This window comes from Lingula anatina, chromosome 1 (genome assembly GCF_051362555.1).
Source record: "Lingula anatina isolate TDL-2025a chromosome 1, LinAna3.0, whole genome shotgun sequence".
In the NCBI taxonomy this organism is placed as follows: Eukaryota; Metazoa; Brachiopoda; class Lingulata; order Lingulida; family Lingulidae; genus Lingula; species Lingula anatina.
Genome location: NC_141767.1, coordinates 1,030,639 through 1,049,735, shown reverse-complemented (window position 1 = coordinate 1,049,735; position 19,097 = coordinate 1,030,639). Strand labels below are relative to the sequence as shown.

Sequence of the window (19,097 nt, the reverse complement as noted above, 5' to 3'; positions counted from 1 at the left end):
CTACGTGTGGTCTACTGCCAAAAAAATGGGGAAAACATGGGAGTTTGTGCATGAGAAGCACGTCTATCGTGCGACTTTTGGAGGATGCAAACACCACGAAGAAACTTTTCACCAATTACTTGATTCCTTCCCTGCGATCTAGCTACGTCCTAGCTAGATGCAAGGAAACTATAAACCGTGCGTCCAAAACGTAGTTGGGACCTAGGTTTAAGTCTTCCAGTGATAAATAAAACAGGCCACATCTAGTGGACTAACTAGTCTGAGGGTCAAATATGGGGACCCACTACAAAGCTTGCCACTACAAATGCTTTGACCCTCATACTAGTTAGTCCACTGTTCTGAATGGGGCCAAACAATGTCAACCAATAAAATTGTCATCAAGAGCCCCACTGCCAACATTATCACCACTATTTACTTTTAGAAGACAAATACTGATGCTCCAGTTGACCTGGGGCCTATCTTCACTGATAATTTCCGACGAGAAATGGATAAGTTATCCATGTTACCTAGCAACCCCTACATTCCCACATACTATGGTGGTGATATGAGATTCCAGATTAGCTTGGATATTGAACAGAACATTCAGTTATTACTGGGTTATCTTTTTCTATAATGGCATTAAAGGGTTGGCTTCAACAACATTTGTTACTTTTTTTTGCAAAAAATAATTATTATAATCATAATAATAATCATCAATATAAATAAATAAATGGCAGATTTTGTGACATGTCTCTGAACATTTAATGTCAATGCAATAGGTTTGTCTAGAAGGATGGATGTCAGTTATTGCTTCAGGAGCCAGATTTTCAACATGCAGCAAAATAAGTTATTTTCAACTACAGACCCACTACTTACAACTTCTTCACACTATCTAAATATAAAATACTTAAAGTAAGGACTACAAATGAAGCTCTGGAAAATATCTGTAGTACAAATATTTGTTATTACTTATTTCATGCTTAAAACAATAATAATAATAATAATAATATTAATAATAATAATAATAATAATTTTCATAGTTACAACATAAAATATTGCAGCATCAATTGTAATCATTGTAATATCTGCTAATTGTTTTGAGCAATTAATCACAGTTATTGTTACAATACAATATCAGCAGTAACAATGCCAGGACCAAGCTTGTCTACCATACAACTAGAATGTGACAGTATTGCTGATATACATGTCCATGTATAAATACCTCACAACTGTAGGGAAGTAACATGGCTTTTGTGGCACAGAAATCTATCAGGTAGTTGAGCAAAGTTCCCTAAATACTCCTGAGTTGATGCTGTGCAGTCATGGGCATGGTATCAGAAATATCTGTAAAACTGCAAAATCTCGAGCAAATGGCATCAAACTGCATACTGTGCATGAAGCCTTAAGCAGCTGTGACACTTATCATACTACATATAACACTGCATACACAATAGCATTACACAATAATAAAATTCAATAAAAATATGCAGCTTATTTACTGGGGTATACTTCATTTTCATCAGATATTTTGATATCAAAAGGTTTTTTCGCCTTTCTTTCATTCTTGAAAAGCCATATCTCCACTCTAAAACCATACCAGGTACTAGTATATTTTCATAATACATTTTGATTTTAAAATATATCAACCATGAATGGAAAGTGACCTCCCAGATTGCAGATATAACAAACAACACTCCCCCTTAACATTTTGACATCAGAGCTGTTTGTTTGTTTGTGTTTAAATCCCTAATCTTGGACGCTCATGTCTCCAGAGCCCAGATCCTCCCCTCCTATTGTGATCAGGCCCCGGGGGTGGCTCTCTGAACTCAGGGTCAGACTCCGCCTTTGCATAGGGCTTGTTGTGCCAAAAGTGTTTTTGTACCTGGAAGAGAAGAGCAGAAAAAAGCTATCATAATCCTTAGAAATTACTTCCAACAGAAGAGTTAGGAACAAAGAATAAAACAGTATTTTTTTTCAATCAACAGCTATAGTACTGAAATTCTTGTTAACCTCCAATATCGTGATAACAAAGCTACTCTTCAGATGGATATATAAAAAATAGAAAGACAACAATTCCAATTAGATCTGTTGATTAAACAAAAAATAAATGCTTTATTCTTATCATAATCTTGAGATAATATTGCCAACTTGTTCAAAGTTTTCAGAGTTAAAATGCATGTTATGTTATGAAGTCCATGAGTAGTAGTGGTCACTACCAGTAGTATGTCATGACTGGTTTTAGAAATTAAGTGATATTAAGATTTGACAGTCAAACTCTATAGGTGGGATAAAAGTGAATGACTGGTCAATTTTGCAAAGGGGACTTACTGTTTTATATTCGCTATGTCTACCAATTGCAATTAAATCAAACTATAAAATGAAATTACACCAGCAGTATGAATTCACACTCTTTAAGCTACGATGCTATGCACGTAAAACTTCAAAAAGAGCAAGAACTGTTTTTAAATTTTAAAACTATGAACAATTACATGCAGTTGTCATTAAATTAAAACACAACATGCACTAAATTGCCACTGTTACTACCAGACTAGTTCGTTGAGTTAGATCTCATTCCCATTGACACCGTCAATTCTGTAAATCGACTCCACTCTGTGGAGATTCTTGCTAAGTGTAATCAGCTAAACTGAATTGATCCACATGGACTGATGGTGTCTATTGGAATGGGGCCTAACACTAAATCATATATTTGGCATCCTGCTATAAGTTGTCCTCTCTTCCATTCTTTTTGTTTTTTCTTTCTTATTTTTATTTTTATTGTTTTTTGCAATGACCTCAAAGATTCCATTTCTCATTATTCCACAGCAGTAAATTACTTATGTCAAGATAAAAGATTGATGTCGCAATGCTACATAAAATGCTGTAACACACAATTGCCATTAGTATGACCCTAAACTACATCCACAGGTTAGTTACTTAATGTACATAATTATCAAGTTAGTGTGTGCTGACTACATTAAAATGCAATATATATCTCCTTTATGTGCATTACTTTTCAAATGCAACTAGAAGGTGATTATTTTGAAGAGTATATGTCTTAGTTATCTCTTGTTAAGGTGAGCAAGGATTAAGAATGCTCAACAGAAGATAAAACTGTCAGATAAAATATATTCTGTAGAAAAAATAGACAGGAGATACATGTGTACATGTACTAGTATATTTATTTTAAGTTATGTGAGAAAATCCAAACAATTTAAGTTCCACATAACAGGAATTTGTTGAATGCTACATGTATATAAATCTATTAACACTTTTAACTACTATCAATGACAATGTTTTTCTTGTTTAAAATTCAATATTCAAGAGCTGTTTAAATCATTTGACTGAAAAAGCAAACCACTTTCACATCTATAGAATAAAAAACATTCATTTGCACTTGGATTCACTCGAAATTATGAGAGAGCTTCACTTCAGAATCTTAAGAAAGCAAAAATAAACCAAGGCATCAGCAGCATAACAAACAAAATAAGAAAAAATAATTAAATAAATAAATAAATAAAATTCTAAAAAACACAGCAAAATACAGACAGAGTATGGACATATACATGGGGAGGTGAAGGCGGGTGACATTACATGACAACAATTATGTTAGATGTTTCCAAATGTTAAACTGCACCAAAACTGTGGACCATACACTGTACTTAGTAGGCATTACATGCATGGTGATGGAGAAATGAAAATGACAATGGTTGTGTTAGAATATTGAATTTAAAAAAAACAGTGCCCAAGATTTGACTGCTTACACTGGGGAATCACTCTGCGGGGTCCAAGAATTAAGATTGGGGATCATAGTCCATGTCTGGTTGATGAGTTTTAAAGAAATGGCCAGAATAAATATCTGGAAATAATCTGCAAAAGATAATTAACACAGGCACTCAGAAAAAAGGGGGAAAATATTTAAAAAATAAACACAAGTGAAAGTTATGCAAAATGATGAAAGACAACTTAATATTTTCTGTCAACTTCACTCCAAATGCATGGCAGAAGCTATGCTAAAAACAGAGACAAGCCACTCTCTTAAAGGCATGCTGTTATCATGGAGTTAATAATAAATGTCTATGATCTAATATATAATCTTAAAATACGAAAAAAAAATTATATATAATGGATCACAGTCTACTCTGATCTGAAAATCATACCTTCTGTACTTACATTTATTAGTGAAATATTGAAAACTACACAGAACAAGTATACAATGCAATAGAGTTAATTACAATACATATTATCAACAGAGCACATGCTGAGCATGCACCGTACACTACACATAAGTGTCAATGGTATTCTCAATATTTGCCCCTCTTTTTGCTTCTTTTTTCTTTCTTCTAACATTAACATATTCATCAAAACAATACTGGAGAAGATTTTCATTTCCCTCAGTCAAATTTCAATATATTTTATCTGTCTTCAGTGAAATCTTCTCTTCCAGAGTGGGCCCAAACATTTATGCCACTTCATTTAACAATAACACAACATTTGGAAGCAAAGAATGCCAGCTGACTGTAAATATCAGTGATTATAATTTTAAGAAAATAGCCGTTTGTGACTTTTAATTGCAGATCTAGAGTAGTGATTTTGATCACTTAATTGATGACTAATTGAATGAGCCTAATGAACCTCTGACAATGTTTACCTTCTGCTATATTTAAAATGGTTGTGATCAACAAAAAGATACCACATATGACCAGTAAGAGACTTCAGTGAAAGCCAGCCAAAACCTCACAAATTGTTTTATTGCAGCCAATAATGTGGTACAGTATTTACACAATCAGACCATGAAGTTGGGGTATAAGTCATTAATTTGGTGATCAAAATTACTAATTTGTAGCCCCAAGTCACAAACGGCAATCATCGTTTATGAGGTTTGAATATAATGCTCAATATGATAAACCTGCAGCCCTTCACATGCAAATTAAGTGCCATGCCAAGTTAACAAAAGCACAGCACATGCTTAGAGACTCCACAAACAGAAGATGTAAAGTATAGCCAAGACAGGCAGGTTGTATTACTGTACCTGGCTGGAGGAGCACTTTTCTCCACAAACGGTCCAAATCTAACTCTATCAAATTATATTGATTACATTATTAGTACTTAACATATTTATCAAACAAAGCCAAAGTACATAAGTTAATGCTGTTAGCAATGATCTACACTGTATTGCACTGTCTTAATGATGCACTATATTGTGCTCATAACTATGAAAAACAATCTATGCTCTAAGCACAAAAATGTCTAAGGTGTACATTTAGTGCTACCAGCAACACATTGGCTATTACATGTAAAACTACTACATGAGCACAGTAAGCCAAATGATAAACACAATTAACTTACAGAATAGAAAAGTAATCAAGGTGAATTAATTCATTTTTAAATTGAGTAGTCACATCATCACATCATCTTCTTGGTAAATTACATTAATAAGCCATTTCACCAAAGGAACACACTATTCTGGTCATCTCAAGCTCATTAAAGAAAATAAATTTGGCTGCTATCTTACCTTGGTCCCACCAGGTCACTGTGAGACTTAGGGCCCAGGGGGGCCTTGGGGGTCCTGTGGGGTTGGACGGCAGAGTTGGGTAGACTAGCAGAACGGGCCAGGATATCATCAAACTGCTTCCTGGGTAAACCTACCATTGGGAATAGGAAGGAAAAAAATAAATATACACTGCCCCTTGAAAATTGTTCATTTGTCAGTTACTAGTTGGCTGATTAGATCAAATTTACTGACCCCCCCCCCCCCCATTAGAGCATTCTTATGTCATTTACATACATGTATATTGTATAGCAGCCCATGTGTGCCATACAACAAATATGCTCATATTACACAATTATAAAATAATTCATATGTACTGCTGTATTACTCTCCTTCCTTATACTAGCTATACAAACAGTACATATTACAGGTGTACTCTATGGTATTTGACCCAGGACTGGGGAGGGGGGGAGGGGGTGTCTCTTACCTGGCATGATGTAGCCTGGGATACCTCCATGTTTGGGGAAGGCCACAGGGGGCAGGTCCTTGTCCTTCAGGTGACCTGGGGGTAGAGGATAATGATTATAGTGGTCTGGACTGACTTCTATAACACAGACACATACACACACACACACACACACACACACTCTCACTCAGACAATCACACACACACACACACACACACACACACACACACACACACACACACTCTCTCTCTCTCTCTCTCTCTCCCAAACAGATTTTAAAATTATTTTAAATATTGTAACAACATCCAGAAGTTTGATCTTTATTTTACTTGGGATATTGTAAAAATTAGAGAATCCATCATTGTTTGGTCAGATCTTTAAGTCTAAAAGAAATAAATATATATTTTTCTACATTTTGCACATATCAATCTACATATCAGTCAAATTGACCACAATACTGAAATTCCCGACTCATAAGTCATAAAAACAAATTCTCACCTAAATTTAATGTATCTTCTGTATTTTTCCTACTGAGGATATCTCTCCTCTTTTCTTTTGAAGCTTGCCAATTCTCCAGGAACTGTCTTGCATTGTCACTGATTTCCTTACCATCTAAAATCTCTGTAAAACAAGATGCTGGTGTCACAAGTGAATCCCAGTAAAGATGCAGACAAATAGGCATTTTAATTTCTAAAATGAGGACTGTTTTCATAATCACCTCAACCACTCTGCAAGTCAGAAGCAATTATAAACAAGGCAGCAAAGCTGTCAAATGTACAGACAAAAAACAGAAAATAAAGATGCAAAAAAGGTCATTTTGTCAATTTTGATGCAATAATAAATAATGCTTATAATAGCACTGTCAGTCAACACTGAATTTTAATCTTGCACAACGGGTAACATGGTCAATAACAGGAGCAGACCCAGAGGTATTTTCTGACAGTATTACAAAGTATCTATGTTGATCCATCCTCCATTTTGATGGTCTTCCAACAGAAAAAAATAGATACCAGTCAATATAAAGTTAATAACCTGACTGTCTTCCGGAAGACCCAGAAGATGGTCTCAATCCACCCCTTCAATAAGATTACAGTTTCAGGACCATGAGAGTTCAAATTCACATTATGAAAGTCTCAATATTTGAAAAATGATGACAGTGCATAAAATAATATTACATAATGTTTAAAGACATAAAAAACAATACAACTGCTTATGTAGAAATACAGAAAATGTGCAGAGCCCCAGGCAGATGAGAGTTAAAAGTCACAAATGCAAGTGTTTGAGAAAAAATTATAAAGGAAAACAACAAAACTAGAAAAGCACTTTGAGAGTGCAGACCTCTGCCAAGGCAGCAATTGTTGATTATTATTGATAATTGATTGATTATTGATCCGGACCACCACCAAAAATTAATCATTGTCCTCTTTGGCCCACTTCCGACAGTTCCTGAAAATTTCTGCAAAATTGGTCCATAACTTTTTGTGTTATGTGGATGACAGACAAACAGGGGTGAAAATATAACCCCCTTGGCAGAGCTTGAGGTAAATATAATTCCAATGAAGATGCTATTCAAACATTTAATCTTCCAGTTTGATATATATATATATATATATATATATATATATATATATATATATATATATATATAACTAACTTATTTGCAATATTAAACAAAATTTACCTGCATAATTATCACTGCTTCCTTATTATTAATCTAGCAGAGAGCTTTACCTTTGGGAGTTTACAGGGAAATATCAACAAGTGTGCTTTACGTAATCTCATTTAATGGCCTATTAAAGCAAATGACTTTATAACTCTGAAATTAATCTAGTGATACCCAAGGGTAATTTACAGACTGACCCACTCAAAGGTCTTCAGGCCCATAAGTCACACCTTAAGAAAAGCACAAAACCATAATGCCCAAAATAGGAGACTACCAATCCTGATGCAATAATACATTATGTTTAACTGCACAGTCAACATCAACTTATGCACAACAGGTAACACAGACGAAAGTAAAAGCATAAGGCTCCAGGCCCATCAGAGTTCAAGTTTATACTTAGAAAGTGCCAGAATGAGAAAAATGAAAATTTCACAAAAAATGTATAAATACAATAAACATGATAATCCAATAGAGCTGGTTTTCTCATGAGCTGAAGGCCAATCCTAAAAATCGTACTTGTAAGTTTAAAATTATAATAAGTAGCACAGTTTTCTTTTCATAATGTTTGCAGTAGCAGTGCAAAAAGATTGTTGTCAATTTTGATGTAACATTACATAATAAATTAGAGAATTATTATCACCAATTTTTGTTTATTGACTATAAATAGGATGGACATGTAGAAAATATGATTACCATTTGGCTTCATGTCCATGGGAGCTCCGAGTCCCACAATGAATATGCCAAAAAGATAATGAATATTACACTAAAATGTATAACTTCCAGAAAAAGAAGCCAATTAGACTGCTTTTCTAACTCAGGCTGCATTTTAGTCCTGTGTTTCTTTTTTGAAAGTTTGACAGTCATAAGTAACACGGTTTTCCCATAATGGTCATCAAGGCAGCAGCACCAAAAATTGTGTTTTCTTCTATTTTGATGCAACATTACATAATGCTTAACAGCATACTGACCATCGATTTTTAATAATAAAATATAAGTGTCATGGATTTTCACAAAATGTGACTAGCATGGGTCTTCAAGCCCGTGGAGGTTCTAAGTCACACCTTGGAAATGCCAATATGTGAAAAATTAAATTTTCACAAAAAACTGTTTAATTGCCAGAAAAATTTACCAAACAGACTGCATTGCCTACTGAAGCTGTATTTTAGTCCCATGTTTCTTTCCTGTAAGTTTGAGAACAGTAAGTGACATGATTTTCCTTAAATGGTCATCATGGGAGCACTGCCCAAAATAGGGGTTTCTTCAAATTTTGATGCAATATTACATAATGTTTTACAGCATAATGACCATCAATTTTTAATTATAAAATATTAGTATCATGGTTATTCAGAAAATGTAACTAGCAAAAGTCTTCAGGCCCATGGAACTTCAAAGTCACATATTGAAAATGCCAAAATGTAAACAAGACAGCACTGTTCTGAAATGGGTTTATTTCCATTTTTAACACTTTTTTAACATAAAACAAAATAAACAGTTTACTGCCATTTTTATATGACCAATGAAGAAAATTGATGAGATGGGAAAAGTATCAATAGAACAGTGTTAAATGTCCAACTTCCTCCATTCTGAGATTCTGAACATAGTGGATGAATGCATCTGAAAAACTGCAATGATATGAGTTTATTTCCATTTTTGACACTTTATTACACAATACATGATAACAAGTTTACCATCATTTTTACAAAATCAACTAACAATGTTGTAAAGATGCAGGAAATGTCAAACAAACACTTTTACGTATCTTATTAGTTCAATAATGAGACTGTTAACATGCTTAAGAATTGAATCTGAGGAAATGTGAAAAAAACAGTATAACTTCTAAAATAATGGCCCGATTATGCTGATTTTCGAACTCAACCTGCGTTTTAGTAAGATTGACCACTCCTGTGAGTATAATTACAATTGGCCAATCCGTTTTTCTTATATTGTGTTATCAGTGTTGCATTTATATTGAAAATAGTGAAAAAACAGCATAAATTCCCTCAAAATAGCCCAATCATGCTGATTTTCGAACTTGACCTGCGTATTATGAATATTCATCAGTTCTGTAAGTTTCAAGTCAAAAAGTAAAACGGTTTTCCACTTATCGTGTTATCGGTGCTGCATATATGCTGAAAAAAGTGAAAAAACAGCATAAATTACCTATAAGTGACCCGATCATGCTGATTTTCGAACTTGACCTGCGTATTATGAATATTCATCAGTTCTGTAAGTTTCAAGTCAAAAGGTAAAATGGTTTTCCACTTATAGTGTTATCGGTGCTGCATATATGCTGAAAAAAGTGAAAAAACAGCATAAATCCCCTAAAAGTGACCCGATCATGCTGATTTTCGAACTTGACCTGCGTATTATGAATATTCACCAGTTCTGTAAGTTTCAAGCCAAAAGCAAAAACGGTGTTCCACTTATCGTGTTATCGGTAAAAGTGCACGACGGCGACGACGGCGACGACGGCGACGACAGACGCAGATGATGGCTATATGTACAGACACATCTGTGTCTGTACATAAAAAGTAATAAATTATCCACAGAGAAAAGTAGAATATTATTTTCTTTATTTTTGAGACAGGTCAATCATAATTTGTAAATAATTTTATAGGCATAAAGAAAAGAAATCTGGTGAAAAATGCATGTATCATTTTATCTCATACTTTGAAGCCTTCACTTCAGGTAAATCATCATCATCATCATCAGGCCTGTTGCCAGCAATTTCAAAAGAGGGTGGGGTTCTTTTTCCGAAAAAGTGGACCTATGCCTAGATCAAAGTTTACCCAGAATGGACCTTTTCATGGGAAAAAGGCCGGTTTGTTCAAACCCCCCTCTGGCTACAGGCTTGATATACTAACCTAGTGTTTCTTTGTTTCTTACCTAACCTATGAGCCATGACAATGACCCTGTCCCTGTATTTCGACTTGTGGCACATGGGGTTTCCTATCAGCTCTAGCCTCCACAGACTGCGCCAGGCTGTCAACAGGTGCCCCAGCTCACGCATGTCATTCAAATTGTTGTCATTTGCCATGATTTGTGTCAACTCTCTCAGACACTCCAGCTCACGGATGCTGTCCAAATTATTGCCTGACACATTTAGCACCTGTAAACACATCTGGAAAAAAAAAAGAATGAGATATATTTTTAATGATTAAAATGTTGTCCTCTAGTCTCAACTGTAGGTCAGTATTGCAATCTGAATCAAAGACAATTAAGAGTACTATCCTAAAATCCAATATGTGCAAGACAATTGGGAAAAAATTATTTGCTATATTTGTAAATAAAGTATTTCAAATAAAAGGTTGAGAAATACAGAATCAATTACATAAACCATGATGCTTATATGCAGTTGCCTGATCCATACTATTACAGGCACCAGTACTAAATGTAGTACCTGGTATACTAGTATATAGTAATAGTATGTACAGTATATCATACATGTACAATACCATATAGCCCATGATTGAAAAATTCACCTGTGCTATAAAATACCCAGGGTATAAGTGTACATAACCTGTCACATTGTTGTTGTTTACAACTGTCAAATATTTTTTCTTGCAGCAGGTATTTTCAAAATCTTTCTCGATTGTTGCAGGCAAGAAAATCCACTTAACCAATAAAGTAAAAGTCAACAAAACCCAATCCCTCTACCAACACTTTAGAACTTGTTTCACATCAAGTCTAAATTCTTCTGACTGCTGTGCTGCAATAAAAGTAAATATCTTATCTTCACCTTGTTGCTTTTTCCAACACAGCAAATATTGGTGCACACACATGAAAAAACTGAAAATAACACAAGGTGGTTTTAGGGTTACCCATGACAAACACCAGGCATGTTTATTTTACAAACTTTTCTATTCATTTCAGTTGTGCTGATGAAAGGTAGTGCCTCCTAGAGCGTGGACTGTTTTCTTGAAATGACAACAAAAAATACTTTGCTTTCACAATACTACGTATGCTGGCTTCCCTGCCTGTGAGTTGACTACAGTATATGCACTAGTAATATAATATTATGTATGTAATGGCATATGTGCTTGCTGTAAATTTTCTCCTATATCTTATAATGACATTCTTTGTAATTTTTAAATGAAGGGATGTAAGACCAAGTACAGAGCAATAATATGTGAAGTAAAGACACAAGTTTTCCATCCAAGCCAGTTGCACACCACTCATTGATTTTAATTTGTCTAGACTCTAGACACAGACACTTTCTTTACAATTCTTGGTCTCTTGACAATATTTTCTCATCAACTGAGGTTAAATATTTAGGAGACAGGAGTGTGTAATTACTGCAACAGATAAAGAGATACCTTAAGTTAATGAAAAAAATTGCACATGAATCAATAATACTGTCATAACATGCCAACAGTATAAATTCTTAGTGCTTTTTAAGACACAGGATAGAAATCAGCAATGTGTACATATGCAGTCTACACTGACTTTTCATGGAAGATCAATAACATAAAATATTCAGCTTCGCTTCCACATCAAAGACAAATGCAAATCTTCCACCAAACATTATAAACTTTAAATCACAAAATCCCCTCCCCTCCTCCTCACTCCACTCCATACTTATATCCTATAACTAATATTTGAAATAAAGCCTTGCTGGGCATAAAATAAAATTGGGGCCTTTGTCGTTATAAAATTCAGACATTGTACAATAAAAGATGACAAATAAATGAAATAAAGGCTGTTGTAATTGTACCTTAAATAAATAACAAGGCAGCAAAGCTGTCAAATGTACAGACAAAGAACAGAAAATAAAGATGCAAATAAGTGAAAAATTAAATTTCCACAAAAAACTGTTAAATTGCCAGAAAAATTAACCAAACAGACTGCATTGCCTACTGAAGCTGTATTTTAGTCCCATGTTTCTATCCTGTAAGTTTGAGAACAGTAAGTGACATGATTTTCCTTAAATGGTCATCATGGAAGCAGTGCCCAAAATAGGGGTTTCTTCAAATTTTGATGCAATATTACATAAGTTTAACAGCTTAATGACCATCAATTTTTAATTATAAAATATTTGTATCACAGATATTCAGAAAATGTGACTAGCAAAGGTCTTCAGGCCCATGGAACTTCAAAGTCAAGCCTTGATAATGCCAAAATGTAAACAAGACAGCACTGTTCTGAAATGGGTTTATTTCCATTTTTAACACTTTTTTAACATAAAACAAAATAAACATTTTACTGCCATTTTTATATGTCCAACTAAAAAAATTGATGAGATGGGAAAAGTATCAATAGAACAGTGTTAAATGTCCAATTTCCTCCATTCTGAGATTCTGAACATAGTGGATGATTGAATCTGACAAACTGCAATGATATGAGTTTATTTCCATTTTTGACACTTTATTACACAATACATGATAACAAGTTTACCATGTTTTTTACATAATCAACTAACAATGTTGTAAAGATGCAGGAAATATCAAACAAACACTTTTAGGCATCTTATTAGTTAAATAATGAGACTGTTAACATGCCTAATAATTGAATCTGAGGAAATGTGAAAAAACAGTATAACTTCTTAAGTAATGGCCCGATTATGCTTATTTTCGAACTCAACCTGCGTTTTAGTAAGATTGACCACTCCTGTGAGTATAATTACAATTGGCCAATCCGTTTTTCTTATATTGTGTTATCAGTGTTGCATTTATATTGAAAATAGTGAAAAAAACAGCATAAATTACCTAAAAGTGACCCGATCATGCTGATTTTCGAACTTGACCTGCGTATTATGAATATTCATCAGTTCTGTAAGTTTCAAGTCAAAAGGTAAAATGGTTTTCCACTTATCGTGTTATCAGTGCTGCATATATGCTGAAAAAAGTGAAAAAACAGCATAAATTCCATAAAAGTGACCCGATCATGCTGATTTTCGAACTTGACCTGCGTATTATGAATATTCATCAGTTCTGTAAGTTTCAAGTCAAAAGGTAAAATGGTTTTCCACTTATCGTGTTATCGGTGCTGCATACATGCTGAAAAAAGTGAAAAAACAGCATAAATTCCCTAAAAGTGACCCGATCATGCTGATTTTCGAACTTAACCTGCGTATTATGAATATTCATCAATTCTGTAAGTTTCAAGTCAAAAGGTAAAATGGTTTTCCACTTATCGTGTTATCGGTGCTGCATATATGCTGAAAAAAGTGAAAAAACAGCATAAATTCCCTAAAAGTGACCCGATCATGCTGATTTTCGAACTTGACCTGCGTATTATGAATATTCATCAGTTCTGCAAGTTTCAAGTCAAAAGGTAAAATGGTTTTCCACTTATCGTGTTATCGGTAAAAGTGCACGGCGACGGCGACGACGGCGACGACAGCGACGACGGCGACGGCGACGACAGACGCAGATGATGGCTATATGTACAGACACATCTGTGTCTGTACATAAAAAATATCAGCAAACAGAAAACTTCAGCACAAGTGAAAAGATCATTTGTTCATGTATCATCATATCTATTAATGTACAGTACAGGTACAACTCATAAGGAAAGTAAGCAAACATTTATCTTTAATTTTTCATTTTTTATTACAATTTTACACAATATTCTTTATCAGTTTCAGGGGCAAATCCAGAGATATTTTTTAACAGTCTTCCAAATTATCTAAGTAGATCCATCCTCCACTTTTGACCTTTTCCAAAAGAAAGACCCAGAAGACCGCCTCAATCTGCCCCTTAGTTTGATATCAATGTGATATTGAATTTTTCTTCACTGTACCACAGGCCTTGCATACACAATACCAGGTGTTCTTCAGAAGCATACTGATACTGGTATCAATGTTAATTAAGCTCTCCCTACGCTACAGCAGGGATCTCCCCCACCCAAATGTGTAATTTGTATTAATAAACCTTTGCTCCACCTTATAACAAGTTATTCATCAACATGAACTGGAGCATGCCTTGTAACAATGGGAGGTTTATTATAAGCTGGGCACTCACCTGACATTATATAATTAGGAATAAAGGGGATAAAGGTGTAGGAGAAGCTTAACATAACACAGGTTTCAAAGTGGTCCTAAATGCCAAACCCTCCACAGGGTTGTGAGGTAAAAGAAGTAAAATCAATATGATCAAAGGTTTTCTATGCATATTCTATAGTGTTTTGATTATTGATTCCCTACACATCAACAGATGGTTTTCTATTGTTTTATTTAAATAACTAGAGCCCCAATTGCATGTTTTACACTTTTTCTAAAAAAATTCATCTCTTAAATGTTTTGTGGTCCTGTTTCTTGATCTACTTACTGATAGTGTTTTTAGTGATCTTGGATCAAATAGCAGTTTTTCTCCTGGTGGTAAATTCTGATTTTCTATGTGAAACTCTTGCAGCATGTCCATTTTCTCTAAACCTTCTACAACTGTGATTGAATTGCCACCCAAGTAACTGGAAGAAAAATGTTTACAGTTTTTTCAATTGAAAAATTCACTCTCTTTGTTTAAATGAAAAAATCATATTTGCATTTCTCATAAGAAATTTGTTAAACAATCATAACTATACTTCAGTTGACCATAACACTTGTAAATTTAAAGAGTTACAAAAGATGAGTAACTACTAAGTTATAACTGACCATAATATAAATAATTAAGAATCAAATTCTGGATAACAATTCTATCTATCTACTAGTAACTTCTGGTAAAAAATAATATGATATATTGAACAGTGAAAGAGAACTACTAAGTACTGTCACTGTTATACGTTGCCACTTACAGTTTTGTCAGCCTCCGTAGCGGTGCCAGGTTTTCCATTCTGGTGATGTGATTGTTCTGCAGGTACAGGTGTGTTAAGTTCTGGTTCTGAAGCAGCACTGGGACCTTGGGTAACTTGTTGTCATAGAGATATAAAACGGTCAGATTTCGGCACATAGCGAGATCATCTCCCTGAAAACAAAACCAGCATATCAGTTATCAAACTGTTGTCATAGAGATATAAAACGATCAGATTTTGGCACATAGTAAGATAATCTCCCTGAAAACAAAACCAACATGTCAGTTAACAAACTGTTTTCACAGTTAGCCTGTCAGTATATATATATACTATATATATTACTGTTGTAAGCACCAACACCACCCAAAAAGTCAGGAGTCAAAAGAAATCTCCTCCCTGTATATATATTGACTTACAATATCATCAATGTTCCTGTCCTCCAGATATAAGTGTGTCAGTCTTTTCAGGTAGTGCTGCATACTCTCGTCTCTCTTCTTCTTGGTGTAGCCGGAGGTACACCGCGCTATCATGTCCATTGTCAACTTAACCATGATTGCTGGGATACTGGGTTACTGCTTTATGTACCAGTTCTTAATATACTCCTCTGGGTAATATACAGTGTATGTGTGAATGGGGTAAACGTCGATGTTAATAAATTTCACGTCATTTTCTAAGCTCCCAAGTTAATCCTGGTTTAGTTTTTTTAAAGTTGATTCCCGCATTCTTCTTCCTGAAAAATTAAGAAAACAAATGCATGTAAGTATACTCAGTGTAAATGATTTATTAACTTTAATTAGATGTAGATCTAGAATCAACTTGATCACATGGATATTTCAATAACCGTTCTTCTTATCTTCTCCAGAGAAAATAAATAGAAGTACACAACAGTTACTGTATATGCCGCAAAAAAGTTCTGTACAACTTATAACAGACCATGTGAAGATAACTTTTATATATGGTAATGACTGGATCTTTTCAATGGGCAAAAATTATTAAACTTTCAGTCATCATTTTAAAATCATAAAAATTATATATATGTATATCATTTGTGGTGCTTTTCTAGAATAGAACTATAAGGCAGTCTGCTTTTCAATCTTGTTGCAACCACTCAATAGGAATGCTCTTATTTTAGGAAATTATGACTTTTCCCCATTGATAGTCATCACCGTAAACAGCATACGGTATGTACGCGCGCGCGCACACACACACACACTATTATCATAACTGCTAATAAAATTCAGACAATAAATCCAGACATGAATACAATGATTTAAGACCCACATTTCTAAGATTTTTTTCACATTTAACTCACCAATGCAGTCTGTCTTGACTCTTATTACTTAGTGACATATTGATAAGCTAATTATTTTGCACATACACTGTACATGAACTTCTAGACCCCATTCCCAGAGATTAGATCGATCCAACTAGATCGACTTAACTCCCGGGGGTTCACGCTAAATAGCTGTCAGCAGAGCGGGCACGAAAGTTAATTACCCCTTTACAGCTTGTAGTAGGCAGGACGGACATTTAAGCTGGATTATCTGACAGTAATCTAGTGAGACTCCCTACAGGGATAGATCAATCTAAAATCTATGGGAATACGCCCCTAGATTCCACACAAATTAGACGGATCATCTACTGACCCAGTTCTGTCTGCAATAATGGGTTAACATTAAAAAATAGAGACCCTGCAAAAAATTTTAAAAATGATTTCAATTCTTATCTTACCAAAATCCCTGTGGCTAATAAAAATCACTTCTAAGAGGTACTGAAGATAACGCACAAGATAATGTTCAACTGAAGTCACATTACCAAATAAGTGTTCTTTTCTAAATATTCCAAAAAATACAAATATGTGTATGAAAGTGATAATTCCAGGTATATTTTAAATAAACGTAATTTTGGTAATACTAGAGAACCTTGCTTTAATACATGCTTGCAAGACTATAGTATCACCAAGCAATTTCTAAATCTGCTGACGACCATTTAGATTCATAATCCTCATATCACAATTAATGGTAATGAATTTCGTATTGGATCCTATATATAGATGACCCAAAATACCTAAAAACAATGGTAGAATGGAAAGTACCACTACCCACTGCATTATATGCTTAGACAACTTAATAATGACACCTCCTACACCACTATGGTGTTGTGAGCAATGTAAACTAAAAATACACAGAACATGTAAAGAAAAGTGTAATACGATTAAGTGCCCACACTGTAGGCACGTGGACGTATGGGATAAAATCTGTATGATGTCGCCAAGTGATATATTTGACACACCAGATGATCCCGATGGTTATATTTGAATTTAAAGGGATAACAACTCCCATAAAGGGATAACAACTCCCATTTTGGAGCAAAAATGAATTTTCCTGGGAAAAATGGCAATTTTCCCATACTTATTAACAGTTAATGAATCCATTCCAACATTCAAATTTAGTCCCTTTTTTTTCTAAAAAGTTTGGTTTTTTTGTAATATTCTCTTAAGAGATTATTATAGTGTAGTAATCTATGGAGGTCATGTGATTTGATGGCATGCACAAATTCAAGAATTAATTGCATTAACCACCGTTTTAGTGGTAAAATGGAATTTATTATATTTCAATGAGTTGTTTACACTGTATTTATTGTGAAATGTGGATTTCATACGGACAGTTGTTATCCCTCGTGCACCAATGCAATTTTTATATTATAAATTTTCCCAAGACAGCCACCCAGTATATTTATTTGGCAGCTTACATATGTGTGTACTTGCTGAAAAATACTGAAAAGCAATTGATTTTCGATTTTTTTTTCATGACACACAGTCACCAAGAGAGAGTTTAACTGACCTTACCAAGTGCAAACTACATTTACCTGAACCTCCTCAGGCCACAGACTGCTCAAAGAACACACATGAAAATAATCTTTCCACATATTTTAAGTGTAAACTGAAAATTGGGTCACTTTATACCTAGTATTTGGTCTAGTTACATTACATTAATAGTTACAGTATTTAAAGATTTAGGGTGTGAAGTGTTAAGCTGCATTGTAGCAAAAATGCTACCAAATTCAACTAACTCCCCTGAATAGAAATATTTCAATCTTACAATAGTTAAATTTTATCTTCCAACATATATATGTTCTTTTAAATTACACCGTTTTTGCTATTGATATAAACCACAACTACTACATATGTTTTATTCCTGGTGCACTGCAATAACTATCTAGGTAAATGTTGACCAGCTAAGAAAATTAACGCTATTACATGTACATGCATGTTCCGTACGAAGTATTTCCAAAATTCATACGAATGAGTTCAGGGGGAAATAGCAGAACACAAATTCTAGCCTAAAATTACCTAACATACATTACCGTTGGATCCAACGTGGGGATTGAATAAAAAATATTGTTTGTCTTCCAGGTGGAAATACATACAAATATGTGTCATCTAAAACAGCATAATCACGTGACCTGTAGTTAGGTTGGTTACCTAGGTCTTTTTGAGCCATCTGAGCAAAACTGAACTCTAGTAAAACATCAGATACTCACCTTGGGTTGTAGATTTACCATAGATAAGAATGTTTTTCCATGTAACACGTTTAACCTAACAGTAATTCGTAAAACTATTTTCAGCAACCTGCTACATTTAGCATTTCTTAATTACAGTATCGAAGTAAATTAATTCAATCGCGTGATTGGTTGTTAGTTTTCTTTAGACAAGATCAAGTAAAGAGAAGTCAAATTTACTCATGTGAATCGATGTTTGTTTGAAATGGTG

General features: G+C 34.3%; 1 protein-coding gene across 6 annotated transcripts; it reads right to left on the bottom strand.

Annotated features, from left to right (window-relative positions):
- Window positions 1-1,170: 1,170 nt before the first annotated feature.
- Window positions 1,171-18,985, bottom strand: LOC106168157 (protein phosphatase 1 regulatory subunit 42). Of its 6 annotated transcripts, XM_087004845.1 has the most exons (11): window positions 18,869-18,985; window positions 15,742-16,055; window positions 15,329-15,498; window positions 14,866-15,004; window positions 10,484-10,718; window positions 6,433-6,555; window positions 5,955-6,029; window positions 5,492-5,621; window positions 5,009-5,053; window positions 3,741-3,846; window positions 1,171-1,861 (listed from the first exon to the last, which is right to left on the bottom strand). In XM_087004845.1, exons 2-10 carry the CDS (start codon window positions 15,874-15,876, stop codon window positions 3,771-3,773), a joined length of 1,128 nt encoding a protein of 375 aa, XP_086860971.1. In that variant the 5' UTR covers window positions 15,877-16,055; window positions 18,869-18,985; the 3' UTR covers window positions 1,171-1,861; window positions 3,741-3,770. The 6 variants fall into 6 exon arrangements, with proteins under 6 accessions (XP_086860971.1, XP_086860957.1, XP_086860977.1 ...); XM_087004831.1 differs by lacking the exon at window positions 3,741-3,846; XM_087004851.1 differs by lacking the exon at window positions 5,009-5,053.
- Window positions 18,986-19,097: the final 112 nt, after the last annotated feature.